Source organism: Pempheris klunzingeri, chromosome 16 (assembly GCF_042242105.1).
Source record: "Pempheris klunzingeri isolate RE-2024b chromosome 16, fPemKlu1.hap1, whole genome shotgun sequence".
NCBI lineage: Eukaryota > Metazoa > Chordata > Actinopteri > Acropomatiformes > Pempheridae > Pempheris > Pempheris klunzingeri.
In genome coordinates, this window is record NC_092027.1 from 18,300,063 (window position 1) to 18,321,885 (window position 21,823).

Sequence of the window (21,823 nt, forward strand, 5' to 3'; positions counted from 1 at the left end):
ACAGGAACATTAGGATTACTGACAAATCAGGATTATAACCCCCAGTGACAGAGACATGAACTGGACCAGCAGTATGGTTCCAGTATACGGTTTAATAGCACAGCTCAGTCACATTTCAGAAGCATGTTTACCAGTTAGTGCTCGTAGTGACTGACAGTCTGAGTCCAGCATGGGCTGTTTTCTAGTTTTTATAGGTACCTAATGTGTTAAGTGGAACGGACTGGCTGAACCCACAATGCAGACACAGAACACAATTGGTTTGAAGACAATTAGATTTAATAGAAACACAAAAAATGGGAGAGGGCCAGAGTGCAGACCTGGGGAAGCAGGCTGGAGGTGCAGGTAGCAGGGCTGGAACAGAGACCAAATCAAGATCATGGTGGACAGACTGGTGCTTCCACGTGTTTCTTGTCCCATCAGACCTCCTTGTAGTGTCAGTAATAAAGTTAGTGAGTATAATGTGAGTGCATTATTACTGATGGAGAGCTGATGTACAAAACTAAGAAAATAAGATCAAAATATAAACATATCAATCAGGAAATCCCACCTTCATGTTTAGAATTTAAACACTTGCTAATAGTGTCATAGCACCTGCAAACCCCAAATGTCCTTGAGCTTGGAAACAGCAATTAAGAACTGTATCACACAGTCCTCACGAGGAGCCGTATCAAGCTCAACCTCTAAGTCAAATTCCATGGCAAGTGAGCAAGCTACTATGGGGAGTGATATTTAAAAGCTCAAGCATAAAGTTTGGTCACCAATTAAAAGTTCAATTTGAATATTAACAACAATTTTGGAGTTTGATGTGATATTGGGCACAACAACAAAATCATGGACTTATTTCTTTATTCCTCAAAACCCTTAAAGCTGCAGCGAGAGAGTGGCCTCCAAATGTGAAAGAGAACAACATGCAAGTTCCTCCCCCCTCTGAGGGGGAGAGACACATGATGAAAATCGGAAAGCTCATCACTAACGTTTTTAGAAACAGGCGAGTATCACTCGCACACACACACACATGGGAGTGGGTGCTTTACATTATGGATTCATGAGGATATTGATAGAGATCAGCACTATGTGTGATTATAAAGGAGCAGAGGAGCAGACTTCTGGTGTTACCTTGCAGCAGGAGCTGGAGCAGTGAAGGACAGTGCCTTAGAGACACCTCGGGTGGACTTTAGGAGCACTAGGAGCAACCTGATTTTTTCAGTGTACCTGTTTCATGTACTACTGTCAGGATATAGTGTTTCAGCAAATATGCCAAAGAGATGTTCATATTGAAGTTACCAACTGCAGCTTTAAAGCAGCTGGAAATCTTGTTTTTACTGTCCTCCAGCGAATCTGATATTTTTTTCACCTGTATTGCTGGAGCATATATTACCTGTGATAGCAAAGAAACTGTGGGGAGGGGATAAAGAACAGCAGAGCTTGAGTCATTGCCACAGCATCTTCTGACCGCCCAGCCAGACCACACGAGAAGGAGGAGGTCGAGAGCCGTGATAAGAATCAAGCTAACCCAGCTTGGACCTGACGCTGGCTATTTGCCGCTCACAGACAAATGGAATGAACAGAATGGCACTCAAGGTGGCCCAGCAACAGGAAATCAGACTGTTGTGCAATAAGAGGGAGGGATGTCATCCCCTTTGTAATCAGAAGAACCAAAATGCATTCCCTTGTTAACCTGCCATGCCTGGTGGCAGGCAGAGTGCAAGGCCCAATCAGTTGTTCAGTTAAATACATACTCAGAACCACCACCTTTAGGACTTTGTGGCCAGAATGACATCATAAAGGACAGGAGGACAGCTTGAGATATTTATTTCTATTACTTTAGATAGTAAGAAATTCCAAGGGATCATGTAACTTCAAACTGCATTGCTTGTAGTGTATTGCTAGAAACAAGAAAACCCTGCTGAATAAAATCAGTCTGCTGCAATTTAAAGGTATATTCACTCATTACTTTAATACAAGAGGAGGGGCGAGACGTGGATAAAACAGAATTGTAAAATTTGAAATGTCAATTACCCAAAAAACCCAGAGGGTGCGCTGTAATCCAGTTTTACTTCGTCCTCCAGGCAGCTTTAAATCCCACCGGGAGCATTTCAGAAGCGGAGCGTGTCCCTTGTGGAGTAGTTGACTTGTGCTGTGGGAGGGAGACCCCCACCTTGGGCCAGAGACTAAGTGTCAATCTTCTCCTTCCAGGTTCAAAGTTTTTCAAAGTGTCAAAAACTTCCAAACAGGCACCAGGAGACTTCAGAGTTCAGCGCAGTAGAGGTTTATTGTCGACAACAAAGCCCAGACCTGAACAAGACTAAATCCTGGACACTTCTGACACACAATGCAAAGGTTCCTTCTTTTATAACCCAAAATCAGCAGAATGATCTCATCTGCCTGCCCCCTTGCATCTGCCCCCCTCTGACCTTATTTGACTTGATCACTTCGTCACACCACTGGGCAGCTATTATTCTTATTGATCCTACAGCACCTCCTGTTGACACCATTAGGTTCCAACTCCTCCTCAATACATTTTAAAAGTATTCACACCGTTAGGTTCTGGTTTCTTCTTACTGCATTTTGTAAAAACAAAGTGTAAAACGTCATTTAAAACAGAGTATAAAATGTGATATTTGGTTACATTCTGGTTACATTGTTTCACACATTTTGATTGGTTACATGTTCCATCACCTTTGTTATTACACCAAACCATCGTGTTGCATATCTTTATCAATTCATACTGCATCTTAGTCAACACTTAATCAATACATCATATTTACATTATGTGATATCTCCATATTTGATACCACACTTGCTCCGACTTTGCTGATTTGGTCATTTTCATTCTTCTAATGAAGCTACATTTCTCTTTTTGTCTGGTTTAAACATCCTTCCTGTGTGTATTCATTTCTTTGTTGTGCTGTTGCTACGGACAGCGTGTTATAGTGAAAGGTGTTTTTCTGTCTGTGGTGTTAGAAAATCCCCCTGACGGGTTAACCTTTGGCCTGCTGCCACGATTCAAAAATGATACTGATGTGGTGGTGGAATATACAATCAAAAAGTCTGCACATGGGGCTTTTATTTTGAAAAGTGAGCAGATTTGACTTTCTGCCTGCCTCATCTGCTCTGTGCTGCTTGATGCAGTGGGGTCAAAACTAGACTTGGGCTCTGGGACGCTTCTGAAACGCACTGCGGCGTTTCTGGTGGGAAAGCATTAACTGGATTAACTGGATCCTGGTGTGATTTGTAGGAGGTGTACATGTAAATGGTAAACGGTAAATGGTCTATCTGTAGAGCTCCTTTCTAGTCATTTTGACCACTCAAAGCACTTTTACATCACATCCTCATTCACCCATTCAAATCATTCAGGAGGAATCTAAGTTGTGTGTATGTGTGTATGAGTTGACTGGTGGTGTGAGGTCTTTGAGCCACCCCCCCAGATAGAAATGAACAAATCACTGACTAGTTGTGCCCACTCTAAAAACATAAACAAACACCTGGCCATGACTTTGGCGGGAGAAGGGGAGGTGGATTATGGGTCTATAGTGCATGATGGACATGTAGTAAGGGCGCACTTGTGCTAGTTTAACGACGCATTATCTTAATTAGTCGTAGGTGTGTTTTGGGTGAGACATTAATGAAACCAATCAGAGAGTCCTCTGTCATTCCCTTTAAAAACAGACCTGGAGCTTTGCTTTTTAAATGGCGGATGCGGCAAGTTGGAGAAGCAAACAGTTACTTGTTATACACTAAGGGACTGCTGCATGTCCCTGTGTAGGACAAGCAGGATGCACATGCATTGTGGAATCACCTTAGCCATCACAGGACAACATTTAAAACAAGAGTATATCTAATATTTGCATTTAAAAAGTCATGTCCTGGACATTACAACAGTTTTACACTTTCTGTAAAGGAGATATAGTTCCACCCAAAGTTGTTCTGTTGTCTGTGCTCCAGTACTCACTAGTACATCTTCTGAAGGTGTGGAAGTAGTCATCCTTTTCCAAACATTTCTCTTCAGTGGTCCTCCCACCCAGCCCGGGCTCTCCTGCCTTCCACTGGGCAGCTCTATGAGCTGCTGCTGAGTCTGCGACGCAGCAGAGAGGCAGGCTTGCTTTCTGTGTCCTCTACGTCGCTTTCACATTCTCTCTGGAGAAAAAGATCAGTACAGGTGGATTTTAATCTGCATTCTTAATGAGCACTTTTGGGTTATAACTGTCTTGAGTTAAGTTTTTTTAACTGTTGCTCCTTCCATGTCTTAACTGTCACATCCTCCTCTGTAACCAGTGCTACTGAGGACGTAATTGAAGACTGTAAAGCTTTGTTAGTGCTCTGGGACTAGGCTAGCTTTGGCTTTTCATTTGAAGTCGTTTTTTTTGCTCGTTTTTTTCCACTTTGTTGAACACAAAAGTTCAAAAGCATCTTTAAAGCATGACTCGTTCATCACATACACCTGAGAACAAACACTGCTGAGAGCAAATACCTAAATGAGGAATTAAAGTAATGAATTCATTTTTACTACTAATATTTCTCAAGGATTTACAGAGCTGGCCAAATCATTTTCAAATGCTTCAAAAGTAGGAGATCTTAAACATCTTCTTTGAGTACATAATATTACGGTTTTCAGCAGTGATGAAAAGTAATTAAGTATATTTACTAAAGTACAAATTTTCAATGCATTTCAGAGGGAAATGTACTTTTTACTGCACTACATTTTTCCGACGTTTTATTTTACAAGTTTGCACAGAAAATATGCGTTAAATATTAAATATCAGATGATTCATTGATTTGATAATGGTTGATTTGATAAAGTATGTCATTTTTCATGTGAAAACATTTGATGGTTCAAATGTGATCAATTAAACAGTCAGTCAGTTAATGCAGAAAATAACCAGCGCGTTAGTTGAAGTTGAAATACAGAACAGTATAGCAGTCACAGGGGTCTCTTTTACTTTTCATACTTTAAGTACATTTGCAGAGCTTAAATTCAAATTCAGTAGTTTTTCTCAAACATATATGCCATTATATACAGTATGTGTGGTACATCCTGTACTTCATTACATAGTAGACACTGAACAGAATGGGCTTGGTTTGGATTACATTCAGCTGTAACTCTAATAGAAAATTCTCCCTCTCTCCACGACATGAGTGGCCTCACCTGTAGTGCATCTGGGTCTGAGCTGCCCTTACACAGCAGCTTCAACTTGACCAGCCTGTTACACATCCACACCATGTTATAGGACATCTAGAGAAAACAGGGGGGAAGAATGTGAGTAAGGCTTACCAGCCAACCAGGATCTCTTAAGTTCTTAAGGAGAAACAGAGCAACTATGTATGTACATTAGCTCAGCACCACCTATGGTGAATGTATAGATAAAATCTAAACACAGCACCATTCTAGTCTTTTTCACCACTCAAGGTGCCTTTACGTTACATTCACATGCTTCAGGAGAAAGTTGGGACACTTCGACATGCTGACTTGGAGGAGCCGGGAATAGTACCACCAATCTTCCAATTGATGGACGACCCCCTCCACCTCTGAGCCACAGTTGTCCTGATGTTTCCATTTCATTTATAGATGTATAAATAGAACAGGTAGATAGAACCAGTGTGCGTAATGCAGGGGAACTCAGACCATCTAATGAATCCACTTTAAACTAATTCTTTTCTATTCATCTATATATAAATATGGAAATATATCTGAACATCTATATGCCTTCTCAGTTTTGCATGACTAAAGCTTTTGTAGCTTTATTTGTCAATACATTCCTGAGCTTTACCTCCTTAGTCATCTGCATTTGGGACCGATCCCACTGCCTGGCACACACCATCCAATCAGCATAGAAGCTCAAGTGAAAACTGAAAACTCTGAGTCCACATGTCTTTTTATCGGTTTATCATTTGATCCTACTGTCTGATTTAGAGATCACTTCAGGTAAAGGGTCGATTCTAAAGCTGACCTTTGGTTGTGGAGGTTTGAAAACTGCAAACATGCAAGACAATGATAAGTTTAAATTAGTTCAAATGTTCATACCCTTGTTACTTTCTTGTTGCATACAGGATGAAAGTGTGTGTTTGTATGATGGTTAGAATTACACAGTGGACCTATTAATCAATAAAACATTCTGTGAACATGGTGGGTAAGGCATTTGCAGGAAGATGTGGGTAATTTCCATCACTGCAGCTCATCCACAACTCACAGATTCCAAAAATGTTCTGACAGTTGCGACGTAAATGAAATATTACACACTCGGTGGTGAAACTCATCACTGCTCACCACTGCAGAGAATCCAGCGTCGCCATGCATTGTAACAAACACTAAATATGCTTGTATGGTTTCCAGACTCACCTTCCATTTCCTTCTGGCGTTGAACTTCTTAAAGTTCTTCATATTGATTGAGGATCGATTCCTGTTGGCCACCTGTTTGCGTGTGATGGGCTGAAACAAACATTTACAGTCATTAGCAAGCAGTAAAGCACTACAGCAGGTTAGTGGGCCTTAAAGTGGTAGAAGACTTGAGGTAACCTTAATCCATGGATGAAGCAGACACTCCTCAGCTGTCATTCTCTCACTGCAATTCAGATCAGGACAGTAGTGATAAGTGACAAGTAATAATCAAGTCATGTCTGTTTCCATATTTTGACTAACAGACAGGAAACAGAAGTATAACAGTTTCTGGTCCTATGGTATATAGTATATGGTTGTTATGTGTCCATCCTTCTTGTTGTTTCTGTCTAGTGTCTTGAACAAATCAATTCATCAGTCTACAGTTTCAATACATAAGGTATACAGCCATCCAATATTAACAATGATTTGTTCATGAGTGACGATAATGTGTCCTACACCATTAGCATACACACACACCCCAGCTGTACTGTTATTTTCTATTCTACGGTCCCTAATGCACTGATTACCCTTGAATGTAAACTCTGTGCTCTATACTACATACTTGGGATTTTTCACCAAGAGTTTCTCGATGAAGTCTTTGGCCATGGAGCTGGTCATGCTGAAATGCCGTGCGTCAAACTCATAGTTCATGGCAATGATGTTCTTTAGAGTCTCTTCATCAGTTTCACCTTGGAACGGTGACAAACCACTCAATCTGAGGACAGAATACACAGCAAGAGTGAGACTACAGTGTGTCGACATCACCACCTGTCCAAAGAGATGCTAGAAAAGCTTTTTGTTGGTTTTGTATCTCTGATAAAAAGTTGAGTTTTAATCTCTTAATAGAAAGTAAATGAGAAGCCAAATTTAAAGCTGGAGGCCATAACACACAAAATGGAAAAGGATCTACATACAGTGGTGCGTGTCAGAGTGCAGATGTTTCTGATCAGTAGGTGTCAACAGTGAGAAAATATTTTATATCTATAAGCAATCACATGCCACCAGCACACAAGCAGATCCAACTTACAGTATGTATGTAATAACTCCAATGCTCCTGGATGAGAAAGACAGACAAGATGCAGATAGTCATGTCGGTGGTTTGAACGTTTCCACAACTCTATGACAAACCATGGAAAAAACACAGTAGAAACCTGTCTGGACATTCCCTTAGTCATTCAGCGTAAAAACTATATTATTCTGCTGCTGTTTAAACATGTCAGAGACTCAGACTTCCAAGCAAGTGGGATCTTGAGGCGAGGCAGTGAGTGGGGCACAGAACATGCACCAACATGTCAGTGACAGAATCCTTTTCCCTCATTTAGAATGCTCACCACATGTCTGCTGATGTGCCCAGGGGTTCACCGTTGATCACCTCAGCGGCTGAGACAAGAGAAGAAGAGTGAGATGTTGAGATGTGGGCTCTCTTGGATTGTCACTGTAAATGAGTTTGGCATTCTTTTATACTCTTCTTGAAGAATATTGAGATGTGCAGTTCTTAAAGATCTAGGCATGTTTCAAGATAAGAACACTGTTGGAATAATAATCTCCCCGAGCTGCAGATTCAGCTCATAGCTCTCTCTCTCTCTGAGCTCAGAGAATCCTTCCTCCTTCAGCACCTCAATGTGAAAACAGCCCTCTTCTGTCAGACTCTGTACAAACATAATTCTGCACAGTGAAGCTCCATCATTCAAGTAAAGTAACAATAAGCAAACCCCATTTTTGACTGGAGATGGCTTTATAGGGCACTACTGAAAACCCTAGACCATTACTGGTGGTCATTACAAGACTTTTTCCAAAAAATTCAATGTTATGGTGAAAATCAAGGTCAGTGAAGTCACCATATATGGTTTCTTGCCGCTCTGTCATGTAGCCTGATTGTCGCTGATTGGCTTGGAGAAATCTCACAGTTCTACTGCCTCATGGTGAGGCAAGGGGGGGCATTTTGAACTCCCACTTAAGTTACCAAATATGGTGCCTTGCCCGATAAAGAGTTAAGAGTCATTTCAGAATATTTGTAAACTGGTCTGTCCACACATTAATTGTATCCGTTGGTTATTAGTATTAATCGGACTTGTTTTTTCAGGGAGCAACCACGTATAGTGAAATCTATAAATTCATCGATTTGTTACAGGACTTCAGACTTTTATGTTAATGTTCATCACTGCTTTATTTAGACATGGCAGGATCTTTGCAGAGTGAGTTACAATGCTCGGCCAATATTTGGTGCTGATAGTCCATGAGCCACTGTTTACTAAAGGGGTTGGTTGTTGTAGAGGGAGAGACCTAAAATCCCAAAGGAGTTGTGAAGGAGGACACAAGGTGTAGGGTAGAAGTGAAATGCTGCGTGAAGAGAAGGACGTACAAGCAATCTCTTCCTTCCATCACCACAGTAAACATGAGGTGAGGAGGAGCGAGTGCATGTCAAGGTATCGGGGAGTATAGTATTTCACGGAGGCATGGCTGCACGAGTACATCCCTGAGTCCAACATGTCAGTTGACGGCTCCAGACTGTACAGGCAGACAAGAACTGCAGGTGGGTCCAGGAGGAAAGGTGGGGGACTTGATGTTCATGTTAACAACTGATGATGCAACCCTGGTCACATTATTGTTCAAGAACATGTGTGCAGCTCAGGCACTGAACTGCTGAGAGACATTTGTGGACTGTCCAACCAGGGAAAACCCACAGCCCTCCCTCCCCATGTGATACCTGACCACTACCTGATCCATCTTCTGCCCCTGTAGGAGCCTCTCTTCTAAAGGTAGCCGGTAACTCACAGAAGCTCACCAATATACTACCAATCATGCACAGGGCTCAAAACAGAGAATTTGATCTTGTCACAGTCATATAACATGTCTGAATGTTCCAGCCTCCTCATAACAGCAACAGAAATCCAGTCCAGGAGCTTCGACTGAGGATCTTACAGTTGATGAATTGTGTTTTTCTCAAGCTGAGGTATGCCAATCAGACACAGCCTTGTGTCTTTCCACACCAGTTGAGTTGAGGTGCATTAGCATCTCTGGTAAGATCACAGAAAACTGATGCACCACATGTTTCACATGTTGAAAAGGGCTTTGAATTTCAGTGACTGTGTTACGGCCACGTTTCAACATTGAAAAGTTTCTCCACCCAACACGGACCCCGACAGACCGGTCTGACCTGCTCTTTATGGAAAGCGTCTAGAGATAACACTGTTATGAATTGGCACTATATAAGTAAAGACTGATTGATTGATTGATGTGAACCTTACTGCAGAGGAGGCTCTCAGAGGGCAGGTACACAAACACAATCTAAAAACCAAGACAAAAACATTACGTCCTGTGAAGAACTATTCATCCTCACCAATGTACTGTGGGGTGCCACTTGTGCTCTTGTACTGCTCCCCTTGATGAAAATGGTGGGCCAGGCCAAAGTCTATGAGCTTGATGCTGGGACATGGTGACTCTTTTTCTGACAGCATGATGTTTTCTGGCTGAATAGAGAAAATAATGTTGTTATGGCAGAAGCATACACTCAGTTGCAGTTCACTGGGTACACCCAGCTAAAACTAATGCAGTCTAATGCAAAGCCCTACAATAAGTCCTCCCTTTATGAAGGTTGTAATGGCAAGTTTGTGTTGAAACTGTTGTTCACCGCTTCAAAACATCAACAGCAAGCAAGAGAAGTCATTTGAGTCTGTCTGCTGGTACCTTGAGGTCAAAGTGGGCAATGTTCTTGCTGTGCATGAATCCCAGTCCCTCCAGGATCTGCTTCATGAACTCAATTGCCTCACTTTCTGGTAGGTTTTCCTTCTCAGCAATGAAGTCAAACAGCTCCCCTCCACTAACACTGAAATATCAAACAGAAGTGTATGTGTCAAACAGAATTTATGTTTTTACAGCATCTGATTCTCTCAAAAGCCACAAGGTCAGTGCGAAAAAAGGATGGCTTACAATTTAAAGTAGACATGCAGCAAATGGCCGATCCAGCCCATCCATCTGATCAACATAGCAAAAAGCAGCCTTTTATACAAAAGACATCAAATGTAGCTAACCTTTTCAGTCATTGTTGGTTGTCAAGCAGTTTTGTTCAGACACGACTCATATTGTTAATTGGCAGGAAAACTGTGTGCACAGCACAGTAGGGGAAATGTAAAGGAAGAAAATTCGTCTAGCCTGGACATTTGATTTCAACCTGTCTGATCAACTGACTGCTCGTGTTTCTTGACCCAAGATACTTCTTTTTAGTCATTTCACTGTGTTCCACAATCTCTGCTTATCATTTGTTGATTATAATGCTATGATTACTGACAGGAGTGAAGGACAAAACCAAACTAATGTCTTTCAATCTCTTTCAACGGGCTTTGGTATGTCACCTCCTCCTTTTTGGATGTCCATCTAATATAGCAGTAACTACCTCACATCGTGCTCTGTTGGCCAAGAGAGTCAAGAATTACAGCATATAAACTTGGATTTCTAGTCTGGGCTGTTCTCTAGATGCCACTGCAAAGTGACACTTTTGACCTTTTCTCTTCTGTTGTATTGCAAACTAGCAGCATTTCCAACAGTGAAAATGGGATCCCAAAATATGAGTGCAGACAATATCATAAACAAGGATGTGTTTTACAATGTAAAAATCTAAAGCTTAGTTTTACCTTTACTGTCTTTGCTAGATTCTCCATTACTAATCAGCTTCTTTTGCTGCAATACATTTCAGCTTGGGCAGTTTTTGTTGGATATCATTATTGTTTCTGATCATCTGTCACCACCACTAAGCAAGAGTGTGAAGAGGATTTGAAGGTTTGGTGTCAGGAGACCTCAGCTTTCTTGGCCAATGTAGTACACATTAAGGTATCTATTGCTTCAATTGATTACATTCACCATCATCACGGATTGGACATCCACATAAAATATGGGGACCAGGTGTTCCCTGGAACAAGTACATAACTTTGGAGCACTGGACCTATTCATCAGCCAACATCAGCAGGGCCCAGTGACCGCAGTGTAAACTGAATCTGAAAGTTCACCTAAATGAAACTGAATGCAAAGAGATGAAATTAATAGTGATGTCTTTGTCGAGCAGCTAAACCCAACCAGTAACCTCTAGTCACAGTGTGTATGAGAGCGGACTTAAGGGTCATACGACAATGTTCTATTTTTGCAGTCACCTTCAAATTGGATCAAAGGAGCTGATATTTGTCTGGTCTCTGTGTCAAAGCCATGATTCAACCTTGATTCAACCCATAAGGAAACTCAGATCACTCTTCTGTTAGAATAGCTCACAGGGTCACTGAGACACCAGCCAAGCTAACACAGCAAGGTGCCCACTCCACTAATCCACTAGGATTAGATGTTTTGTTTTACTTTTTCATATGCAATAGGACTTTATATAAACCATACCATATGCATATATAATAATATATTGTATAATACAGAAAACAGTGGTCAGATTACGACATGACAAGAACTGAGGAGGCAGGTCGTAGTATATATAACATGATACATGATAGCCTCTGACTTCACAGTCTGAACCACCTGTCCCTCCCTACCTTGCCCAGTCCCTTTGTTCCATGTTGTCTGCTAATGTCTACTTTTTTCCATACCTCATTTCATAGATTTCTTAATATCTGCAAAATGACACCACTGCAGGTCTCCTAACAAATGTATAATGTGAATGAGTCGATCTATCGAGGAGGTAGGTTTCAGCAGTTTAATTGTAGGTGGCCCCAGTGCTTCAGTCAGGAAACCACTACAACCATTAATACAAGAGCTCCAGTTGAACCTTCAATGATGAAAAACACATTTTAAAAACATGATGAAAATATGGCATTTCTGTTTGTTTCATCATTTGAAGAAGGTGACAGTGTCTTCACTGCAGAGGGGATATTTTGGAATACCCAACGATCATAGCAGCTAAATCGATCAAGCTGTCTAACTGAACTGATGAGTGAAGTAGCTAGAGAAGCTGATTCAATGAGTTGTTGATCTTTGTTAAAACAGCTGAAGTGCCTCTAGTGATCCAATCTTTTTTAAGTGTGTTTGAATAGTGAGTTCTTTGTTTTAGACACAACTAAGATTTGTGTTATGATGTTAGATGGATGGATGGATATACATACATACATACTATCCAATCATATGCTAACCTGACTAAATGTGTTTTTCTGGCCTGATGATTTTACCCACCACTGCCAACAATGAATCCACATTTAGCAGTTTCCTTCCTGCTTGCAGCACTTAATGGTTATTATGGCCTTGGATTGATGGATTGATCAAATTTAAATTGCCCTGTAAAAAAACTCCCTCTAATCTTCAAGTCTCAAAGTGTTTAAGTTGGTAACAAAAACAGTGAAGTGATGCACTTACTGCCAAGAAAGACTCCTGAACCTGCCTGTCTCCTGTCTGCTAGTGCATCCATAACTTCCTTTTAACCCAGCTCCACTGCTCTACTCACTCCACCACAGATTGTACATCCAACATTGTGTCAGACCCCTCATGTTTGCGGACAGCACTCTGGTTAGCCTCGTCTCAGACTGAAACAATGTGTCTGTCTAACAAGAAGAATTATGGTATGAAGCTAACAGTGTGCAGCTAAGCACACAGAAAACTGCAGAAATTATTATTGACTTCAAAAAAAGGTTGAAGTTGTTGAAGTTTGATATTTTAGTTTAGTTTTATGTTACTTTTCGGGTCATGGGAGCGTAGTGAGCTTGACTTGCCAAAACAATTGTAATGAATAACATTGTCTTAGTCTCTCTCTCTCACTCTCACTCTCTCTAACTCACAGCTCCAGAATGAGAACCACCTCAGCTCGGCTCTCAAAAACGTCCTTTAGAGTCACAATGTTTGGATGTTCAACAGCCTGGAGGATCTCCACCTCCTGCTCCACACTGCTCCTTTCCAGGCCCAGACGGCTGCACGCACTCTTCCGGATCTTCAGGAACTTGCCAGCCCAACAAGTCCCAGTGGCCCGCTCACGCACCTGTCGAACCTGACCGAAGTGCCCACTGGATGGGGAGAGAACATAATCCACAGTGAACGCCAAGCTGGACATACAGCAAGAACGAGTTGTTTTAATATTTTGCACATTTTGTTTCATTTTTTTAACTTGTGGCTTGCTAAGAAATGTCTGCATTATTCTGCCAAGAGATTTCCATGATGCACATCTGGGGCCAGATGTATAAACACAAAACTACGCATACACAGTTTCCCATACATAAACTGGTATATATAAAATACTGAATGTACTGTGAGGATATGTGAACCTAAAGCATGTGGTTTTCCACAGCTAGCAGAATGTGTCAGGAGATAAGTGACAGCTTTTGTTTCCCCATATCAGTTTAATAACCACGCACACAGCTTAAATCCATGGTGCTGGAGTAGTGAGGAAACAAAACATCCAAATCTGTAAATGCCCAAATACCTAATGACTGCAGGATAATAGTAGAGCTTCCAAACAACCAGGCATATCCATACCTTCCGAGGACCTCCCCGATCTCATAGAAGTCTTCCACATTCTCAGGCTTGAAAACTGCCATGTTGATGTGCTTCACTTGATACCCCTGATCCTTGGTTGGTCCACTCGTGCCTATTTATCAGTCAACTTCAAGTGCTTCATGGTCCAAACTCTACATACACCAACGCTAGACCTGAGTATGACCTGCAAAAGTCAGAAAATGCATATCACCACAGAATATCATGTGCAACAGTATAACAGAAATGTGTACATTTAGCATTTTCCCTTTGTGCACAGTTACAAGTTAACCACAGCAGGCTGAGACAACCGTCAACCCCCCACCCTACCAGAGGCCATCTACACGTCTAAAGTCTGGTCTTATTAAAGTAGAGCGTTTTCACTTATGAGTGTCAAATCTGTTTTTGCTGATCACAGCACAGACACAGATCACAGACACAGATCACAGACACAGACACAGATCACAGACACAGATGAAGTACAGTCAGTTACTGAGTATCCCAGCAGTGATGCAGTACAGATGTTGAACATGAGGTTTTACAGATGCTGGTTTATCACTAGATCTAAAAAGAAAAGTTACACCAAACTACAGATGATGAAGTGGATGTTTCAGCACTGAAAACCGTGTTGTTTAGTTAGCATGAACATTCTTTCCTAAGTCTTTACATGTTAATGCACTTGTACCTTTTCTTCTATATGTGGAACAGGACTAGAGGTCCAGACCGCATGTGTATGCAGCACTTAGTCTTAGTCACTTCATTTTTTAATATATTTGTTCTGGCAAGAGGGATTTTATTAGGGGGGCGTAATGGGAGAAGTTGGAATGCAATAGGATGAGGATGCAGTAAATTAACTCCCACCTTACCTACAGACAGAGACTCCCCCCTCTAACCTGGCCTCTTTATCTGCCTTCCCCCCTCTCCCATCAATCTATCCCCTCTTTCACTCCTCTAGTAAGTGTAGAACACTGTATATATACTTGTGCACTTGTATTCATTAGACAAACGGCACAAAACATTCCTGTTCCAGTCATCACCCTTTAGAAGTGAGTGTAATAGTTCTGTCTTTACATGTTTTCCCAAATCAATATCGTAAAATGTATTAATTTATACACAATGTAAAGTGCACAGCCTACTGTGATCCCACTTCAGATATTGAGCATCAGACTTGATCTGTGTTCTGAACTTTTCATCCAGTGGTTTTTAAGAGATGAACATAACCTAAACATGTGTGAAAGTCAACTGATGTAATACCTTCAAAAGTATTACATCACTTGTGGTGTGTGTCCAACTTTCCTCTATACAACTAACTGCCCAACATTATACAGCATGACATGGCGTGTTAGGAGACAGCTAATTATTGGTCTATCAGTCCTACCCACTGTAAAGTTGTGCATCGTGCCTATTGGCTAAAACAAATCTTCCCGACATTTATGACAACCTCTGGAGAATGTTTCACACATGCTCAGGTCATGTTCAACTCAGAAATCAAGCCTGAATCTGTGGAGCAGGGCTGGCCCCTAATTGTGGCTCGTAACATCATGGTGGGCTGTACGCTTTTAGAGTCTTGTCTCAAAATGAGTGAACAACAAAAAAAGTGTCCAACTTTTACATCATCACAACCACCACTGTTTGATGGTGTTAATAATTCAACAGTAATAATTTAACTGCCTGTCACCACGCAACAGCCTACCACAGCTTACAGGTAGCTGGTCTCCCAGGCCTGTGGCATTCTGGGTAGGCACATTAGCTTAGCTTTAGGGCTGGCTCAGGCCTTGGACCAGCCCCTAGTCATGCTGCTATAGGCTTAGACTGCCGGGGGACTCCCATGATGCACTGGCCTCCTCTCTCCTCCTCTTCCTCTCCATCCTTCTGCTTCATGTCTCTTTAATGTCTGTTACTAACTTGGTATCTTCCCCGGAGCCTTTCCAGCAGCCCCAGAGAGGTGTGGAGGGTGTGAGGACTAGCACTGGCTACAAGGACTGGGCCACTGAGTTTAACTGGCTCTACAATAGGTTTGAGTCGGCAGCCAGTGTCTGACCTGCCCATGATGGCACAGCCTCACCCATCCCCTCTTCCACCACTTCAGCGGTAGCCCCCCCCCACCCTCCAACATCTCCTCCACTTCGTTGCAGCCCCAATACAGCGGGTGCATCTCCCCTCTCACCTGGACCCTCCCTGTCCCTTACAACAGACAAGATGAGGGCAGAGCTCAAGAGGTTGCACCCAGGATAAGCAGCTGGCCCGGATGGTGCGTGTCAGACTGCTACTCTTCAACCTGAGATGGACGGGGGGGGGGGGCTCCAGTTCATGTCTCATTTCTGGTACCCAAAGTAGGGCGCCTGGTCAACCTAAAGGACAACAGACCGGTGGCCCTCACATCACACATCATGAAGACACTAGAGCCTCCTGAGACCACAGTGTGAACACACACTGGACCCCCTACAGTTCAGGTACCAGGAGAATATGGGGGTGGAAGATGCTCTCCTCTACATGCTCCACCGGGCTGACTCTCACTTGGAAGAGCCAGGTGGTTATGTGAGGATTATCTTCTTTGACTTTTCAAGTGCTTTCAACGCCATCCAACCCCCCATGCTTAGACACAGACTCGAAAAGATGGGGGTTTTAGTGACTGCAGTGAGAAGAATGGCCTTCTACTGAACACCTCCAAGACCAAGGAGATGGTCATGAACCTTCGAAGGTCTAAGCCCCCACTTCACCAAGTCGACATTCGAGAAAAGGACATTGAGGTGGTGCAATCCTACAAATACCTTGGTGTGCAGCTGGACAACAGGTCCTGAATACAGGTGCCCTGTACAGACAGGGACTGACCGTCTGTTGTTCCTCCTTTGATGTCTGCAGTGAAGTGTTCACATGTCCTTCCAGTCAGTGATGGCAAGTGTACTGTTTAATGCTGCAGTCTGCTGGGGAGGTAACATGACAGTTTAGAACACCAGCCGCCTGCCTGAGCTGTGTTCTCTCTGCGGCTGCTTTCAGACCTGTCTCTGAAATGCACGGTGGATTTAGTAAGTAGCCAAAGAAAAGATGAACGCATGGAAAGCATAACTGAACCAATAACCAATAACTAAAATGGTATGCATTTTACTGCACTGATGGAGGACATGGGGACAGTGTGCTCTCACCCTCTTTGTCACAGGTAGCTTTTAAGAAATACGATTCTAACGCTAGCTAAAATTAGCCATTCTCAGTGACTGGTTGGTTTCACAACATAGCTAAGCAGCTGTACCACAATAGTTACTTCCACCACGTTGCTTCTCAATACTGAACTCAGTATGGTGACTGATGTGAAACTTCACAAATATTAGAAAACAAGACTTAAGGTGCACAATTCATGCTTTCATCGAGCTCAATCTGCCGTGATGTTACGAGCCGTCTGCTAATGGCAGAGCACATGAAGCGGCTGTGTGTACTGAAGGAACCACAGCAGCCTTGGCTTCAACACCCTAATTCTATGTATCACCAGAAACACAGTCCTCATGATCAGTTGGGGTGGCAGAGTGGTACAGTGGATTGCCCACCAGTTCAAAGATCTGCATTTTGAATCTCCATTCTAGTCCACATGCCAAAGTATCCTTGGGTAAGGCAACCCCACATTGCTCCCAGAGCTGTGCTTCAGACTACACAGCCCACAGCCGCTCCAGCCTTTACTCCAGTCCACAGGGCTCTTCTCCACAATAAACACTTCTCAAACCCAGTGACATCATACCCACAACCTTGGTCTCAGTTCTCCCCATGACCCCACCAACCTGTTCCACCGCCACGCCTCCGCTCCTCTGACGCCACCCTCCTGCCCCCACCACTCAGGACCAAGCACCAGACCAGCACCTCACCTCTTCAGAACTGCTTTCAATGTGGAATGAATGCTGTCTGTTCTATGCTTTTAATGAGTGTTTGTAAAGTGTCTTTGACTTCCTAGAAAAGTGCACTATAAATAATAATAATAGTTCTTTATTATTATCATCATTGTTATTTTTATAATTATACATTACACGTATAGACCCTTTACCGTTTAAAATGAGCACATTTTGCACAACCTGCATAAACAATCATTTGCTCTGATGTAAACTGGTGAAGTGATAGTGAGCCTCTTCATTACGGCACCTCAGACTCGCACTGAGCTGAGATACTCAACCTGACGGGCCGTACTTTTCACAAGCTATTTGATCCAAATACTCCTGGCTCATAAAGAAGAAGCTGATCATCTTAAATTACCACTATGATATGAATGAAAGATGAACTCATAGAATGTCACTCCTGATGAAATGATGTGAATAGAACAGGCTGGAATCAGCTCACATGCAGCTGCAGTGAAATGCTGCCACTGTGGAACACCAGCAGGCTGGATGGAGCAAACAGTCAGCGGCACAGTGGGGAAACATTATTGTTACTTTAGCTGATACAGATTTAAAAAAAACGACTGAAAGACTGGGGATCACAGACTACGTGATCAACATGATCGACATGTCAAACCAACTAAAGCCAACTGAACGCATCAGTTTAAAGGATAAACAAAGATACCAGTTGGTGGCGGTAATGCATCAATTTGTTGTTTGCCAACAGCCAATAATCGTTGTCTTCCGACGCTATTTCCTGTGTCCCACCCTCTCTGTTTCATTGGCTGTTGGCAACACATGTTTGCAGTTGGGTCGGTAATCAGGTCACACGACCCAATTGCATCCAGATTCGGCTCAAAAAATTCAAACATGTTTGATTGACTGCGACTGAGGTCGGGTCGGGTCGGATCTGTTCCCCTCACACACTTGCAGATGTTTGTGCCAACTATCCATGCCGACTGTCCCCAACTAGTGCAGACTGGTGCAGACTTTGCCCAAATGGGAATCGTGGGTAAAATCTGGCAAAAAATCTTGCAGTGTGTCCCCAGCTTAAGTCTAAAGTCGGGTCACAGACAGACAGATATCGAGCCATCCTTGAGCTTATACCGTTATTGGTCCTCGAAGGAAAGCAGTCGAAGAAAAACATCAATCGGGGGTGGGTCTTTGCAGAATGTGGGGGGGAGAGAAAAAAAAATCAAGCGTCAAAAACTAATCAAACTAATCTAACTAATCCAAAACTAAAATAAAACGTCTAACTGTAGTCCACCTGCTAACTAGTGATGTCATCATCAGGCTGTGGTGGAGATGGCCGTGGACCTCAATCATGTTATGGCCTTTCTTTTTGGTTTGCACACCAATGCAATGTGAAACCAAAACTAAGCAGATCAAATGTATACTGTGGAACCAAAATGCAAAGCTTGGATCAGACTTTAAGGTAAGAAGACAGGTGGCTCAAAGTAACAAACTTGACCTTTCTACTAAAACTACTTAAACTAACAGTGGTTAGCCACAAGCCGAGGCGTGGACAGCAGGTCTGATCAGGCAGCATGAGCTTCGACCACACCGGTCTTAGCTCTGAGCGAAGTGCCCCTTTCACGTTTCCTTGTTCAGTTTTTTGATGTAGGTGGTTGGATTGGAGAACAAAGCTGGTTTCACAGAGGTTAGCAGTTAAAGGCGAATAGCTGTACTTGTGTCTGCATGAGACTGACTCTGGCCCCCACGTTGACTCCAGCCTCATTACGCCTTAAGGCAAAACAGATGGTGCGTTTGAGACTTCAGGACATCACAAAGATGTCCCATCACTCCAGCTGACACACCCAGCATTGTTTCTCAGTGAAACCAGTCCAAAACATTTAGGAAAGGAACGGGGAAAAGAGGAATCATAACCCCCCCCGTCAATCCAAACAGTAAACAGGTCGCATTACACCAGTTCCTGGGAACATGGAATGGGAATCTTGTGGTTACTTTTAAAGTCCTACATGGTGTCGCTCCTAACTACATCAGAGGTTTACTCGTGCCCTGTGAGCTCTCTATGCAACAGTAAAACAAGGATATCAGAAATCATGTCATTAGTCAAAGTAACTGGAAGCTTGCCATTTAAAACTGTGCAGATAGGAACAGTGTTAAATGCCTGAGACAAGCTAGAAATACCAGGTGTGGTGTTCTGCTGTCACAGTGCTGTACAGTTCCTTGATTACTGAGCACGTGCTTTGCCATATGGTTACCTTTGTACACTTACTATTTGGTCACCATAACAAACATACAGTATTTGATTAGCTGAATGGTTTCCTCTCCTAAAGCTGTTCTTCACTTCATAGCTTTTTCCTTTCAAATGTCACATTGTCTGTAAATTGTCCATTTTTTTAATCAAAGTATTTCTCAGAAACAGTAAAGGTGGAACAAAGTTCATGAGGGAGCATCGGTGCTGCTGGTGACTTTACCACTAAAGTGTGTTCTTATTAACTAATAAAACATTGGTTTAGTTTGGTTTCACTTGTTACTATTGCACAATCATGAAGCAGTAAAAACAGTGAAACACGCCTTTCTTTATTTCACCAGGACTTTGTGATGTGGCCCCCTGGCTTTTAGACTGGACCTGTGGTGGCATGTCTCTGTAGGAGCACACACACACACACACACACACACACACACACACACACACACACACACACACACACACACACACCTCCTAAAGAGCACAACAACAGAACTCCTAACAGAGAAGAGACACTTCAGAAGTGACAGCTGCTGCCTTCAGTGTCAATGCGGAAAAAATCTACCGACAAATGTTGTCTGAACTGTGCCCGCGGAGGGAAACGTGGAAGTGGCCTCAGCCAAAGCGGCTACCACCGAACCACGGCTACCCACCGGTGGCACTGCGCGGCTCCTGGGCTGATGCTCCCACGAACCGTCGCTCATCCCGCGGTCGTGTCCCGGCGCTGCTCCTCAAACAGGTCCGACGATGCGGGTGCTGCGCTGCGCTCGGCCGGGGGCTCAGGGCCGGTTGAGGAATGCGGAAAACACCCACAATCAGTTTGATGTCATGTCCGATTTACCGTAAATGCGAGTTTAGCGAACTGGAGAGACACTGAAGGCACCTCCTACAGAAGACCTGCCTTACTGTTTTTACTTCTTCTTTGACAAGGACGCGTCGAACTGATAAATGACATAACACTTCCGGTTGTCCGTCAGCCTTCAAAATAGAAGCGGAAACGGGTTAACGTTACAAAAACCTGATAAACATTACACACATACTTTCGCTGTCCCTCTCTCTCGCCATACATATATGTACATATAAATAATTGTATAATTTTAAAGCATTATATGCATATAGTCTTAGGCAGGTGTGAAGAAATGCTGTAGGAATGCTTTCAAAAGTAGAAAATGTAATTGTTTATTTCTTATCAATTTACAAACAGAACAAACATCTAAATCAAATCAATAATTATATTCTTTGCCTTCAAAACAGCATCAGTTCCTCTAGGTACACTTGCACAGCAGGTATTTTGTAGGATCACAGTCAGGTGTGTGATTAACCAGTTATACCTAACACGTGCTAATAAGATAGGATAAGACAAGATCAAGCTTTATTCCCACATTGGGGAAATTAGCAAATTAATGATCATCAATGTCAGGTTTAAACAGTCATTAGCTGAAACAGAAACAGCTATAGGAGGCTTAAAACTGGGGGAGGAACAGCCAAACTCTGCTACCAAAGTGAAGACAGTTTCACCTCCTCAGAGAAACAGTCAACTATGAAGAAAAACAGGAACTGGGGCGCAAAAAATGGCAGCAGGTGATCTGGACTGATGAGAACATTTTGAAATATTTGGCTGCAGCAGAAGGCAGTTTGTTCACTGAAGGGCTGGAGAGAGGAACAATAATGAATGTCTGCAGACAACAGTGAAGCTGGTGGAGGTTCCCTGTAAGTTTGGGGCTGCATTTCTGCAGATGGAGATGGCATTAGGTCAGAGTTAATGGTGTCCTCAGTGCTGAGAAATACAGGCAGGTACTAATCCATCATCAGTACCATCAGGGAGGCGTCTGATTGGCCCCAGATTGATTCTGCAGCAGGACAGCAACCCAAACATACAGCCAATGTCATTAGGAGCTATCTTCAGCGTAAAGAAGAACAAGGAGTCCTGGA

The 21,823-nt window shown here is 42.8% G+C and overlaps 1 protein-coding gene across 1 annotated transcript; it reads right to left on the minus strand.

Annotated features, from left to right (window-relative positions):
• Positions 1–2,253: 2,253 nt before the first annotated feature.
• Positions 2,254–20,776, minus strand: LOC139215246 (death-associated protein kinase 2). Its single transcript, XM_070846155.1, has 12 exons — positions 20,545–20,776; positions 13,826–14,009; positions 13,135–13,356; positions 10,064–10,202; positions 9,717–9,846; positions 7,708–7,756; positions 7,404–7,430; positions 6,939–7,091; positions 6,515–6,560; positions 6,338–6,427; positions 5,147–5,233; positions 2,254–4,137 (listed from the first exon to the last, which is right to left on the minus strand). Exons 2-12 carry the CDS (start codon positions 13,885–13,887, stop codon positions 4,057–4,059), a joined length of 1,086 nt encoding a protein of 361 aa, XP_070702256.1. The 5' UTR covers positions 13,888–14,009; positions 20,545–20,776; the 3' UTR covers positions 2,254–4,056.
• Between the last annotated feature and the right edge of the window lie 1,047 nt (positions 20,777–21,823).

Coding starts and splice junctions, on each gene's coding strand:
- LOC139215246 (XM_070846155.1), bottom strand. CDS start 13,887: ATGGCAGTTTTCAAGCCTGAGAATGTGGAAGACTTCTATGAGATCGGG. Junction 13,357..13,825: donor ATCGGGGAGGTCCTCGGAAG/GTATGGATATGC, acceptor CTCCCCATCCAG/TGGGCACTTCGGTCAGGTTC. Junction 4,138..5,146: donor CAGACCCAGATGCACTACAG/GTGAGGCCACTC, acceptor CTTTTTCTCCAG/AGAGAATGTGAAAGCGACGT.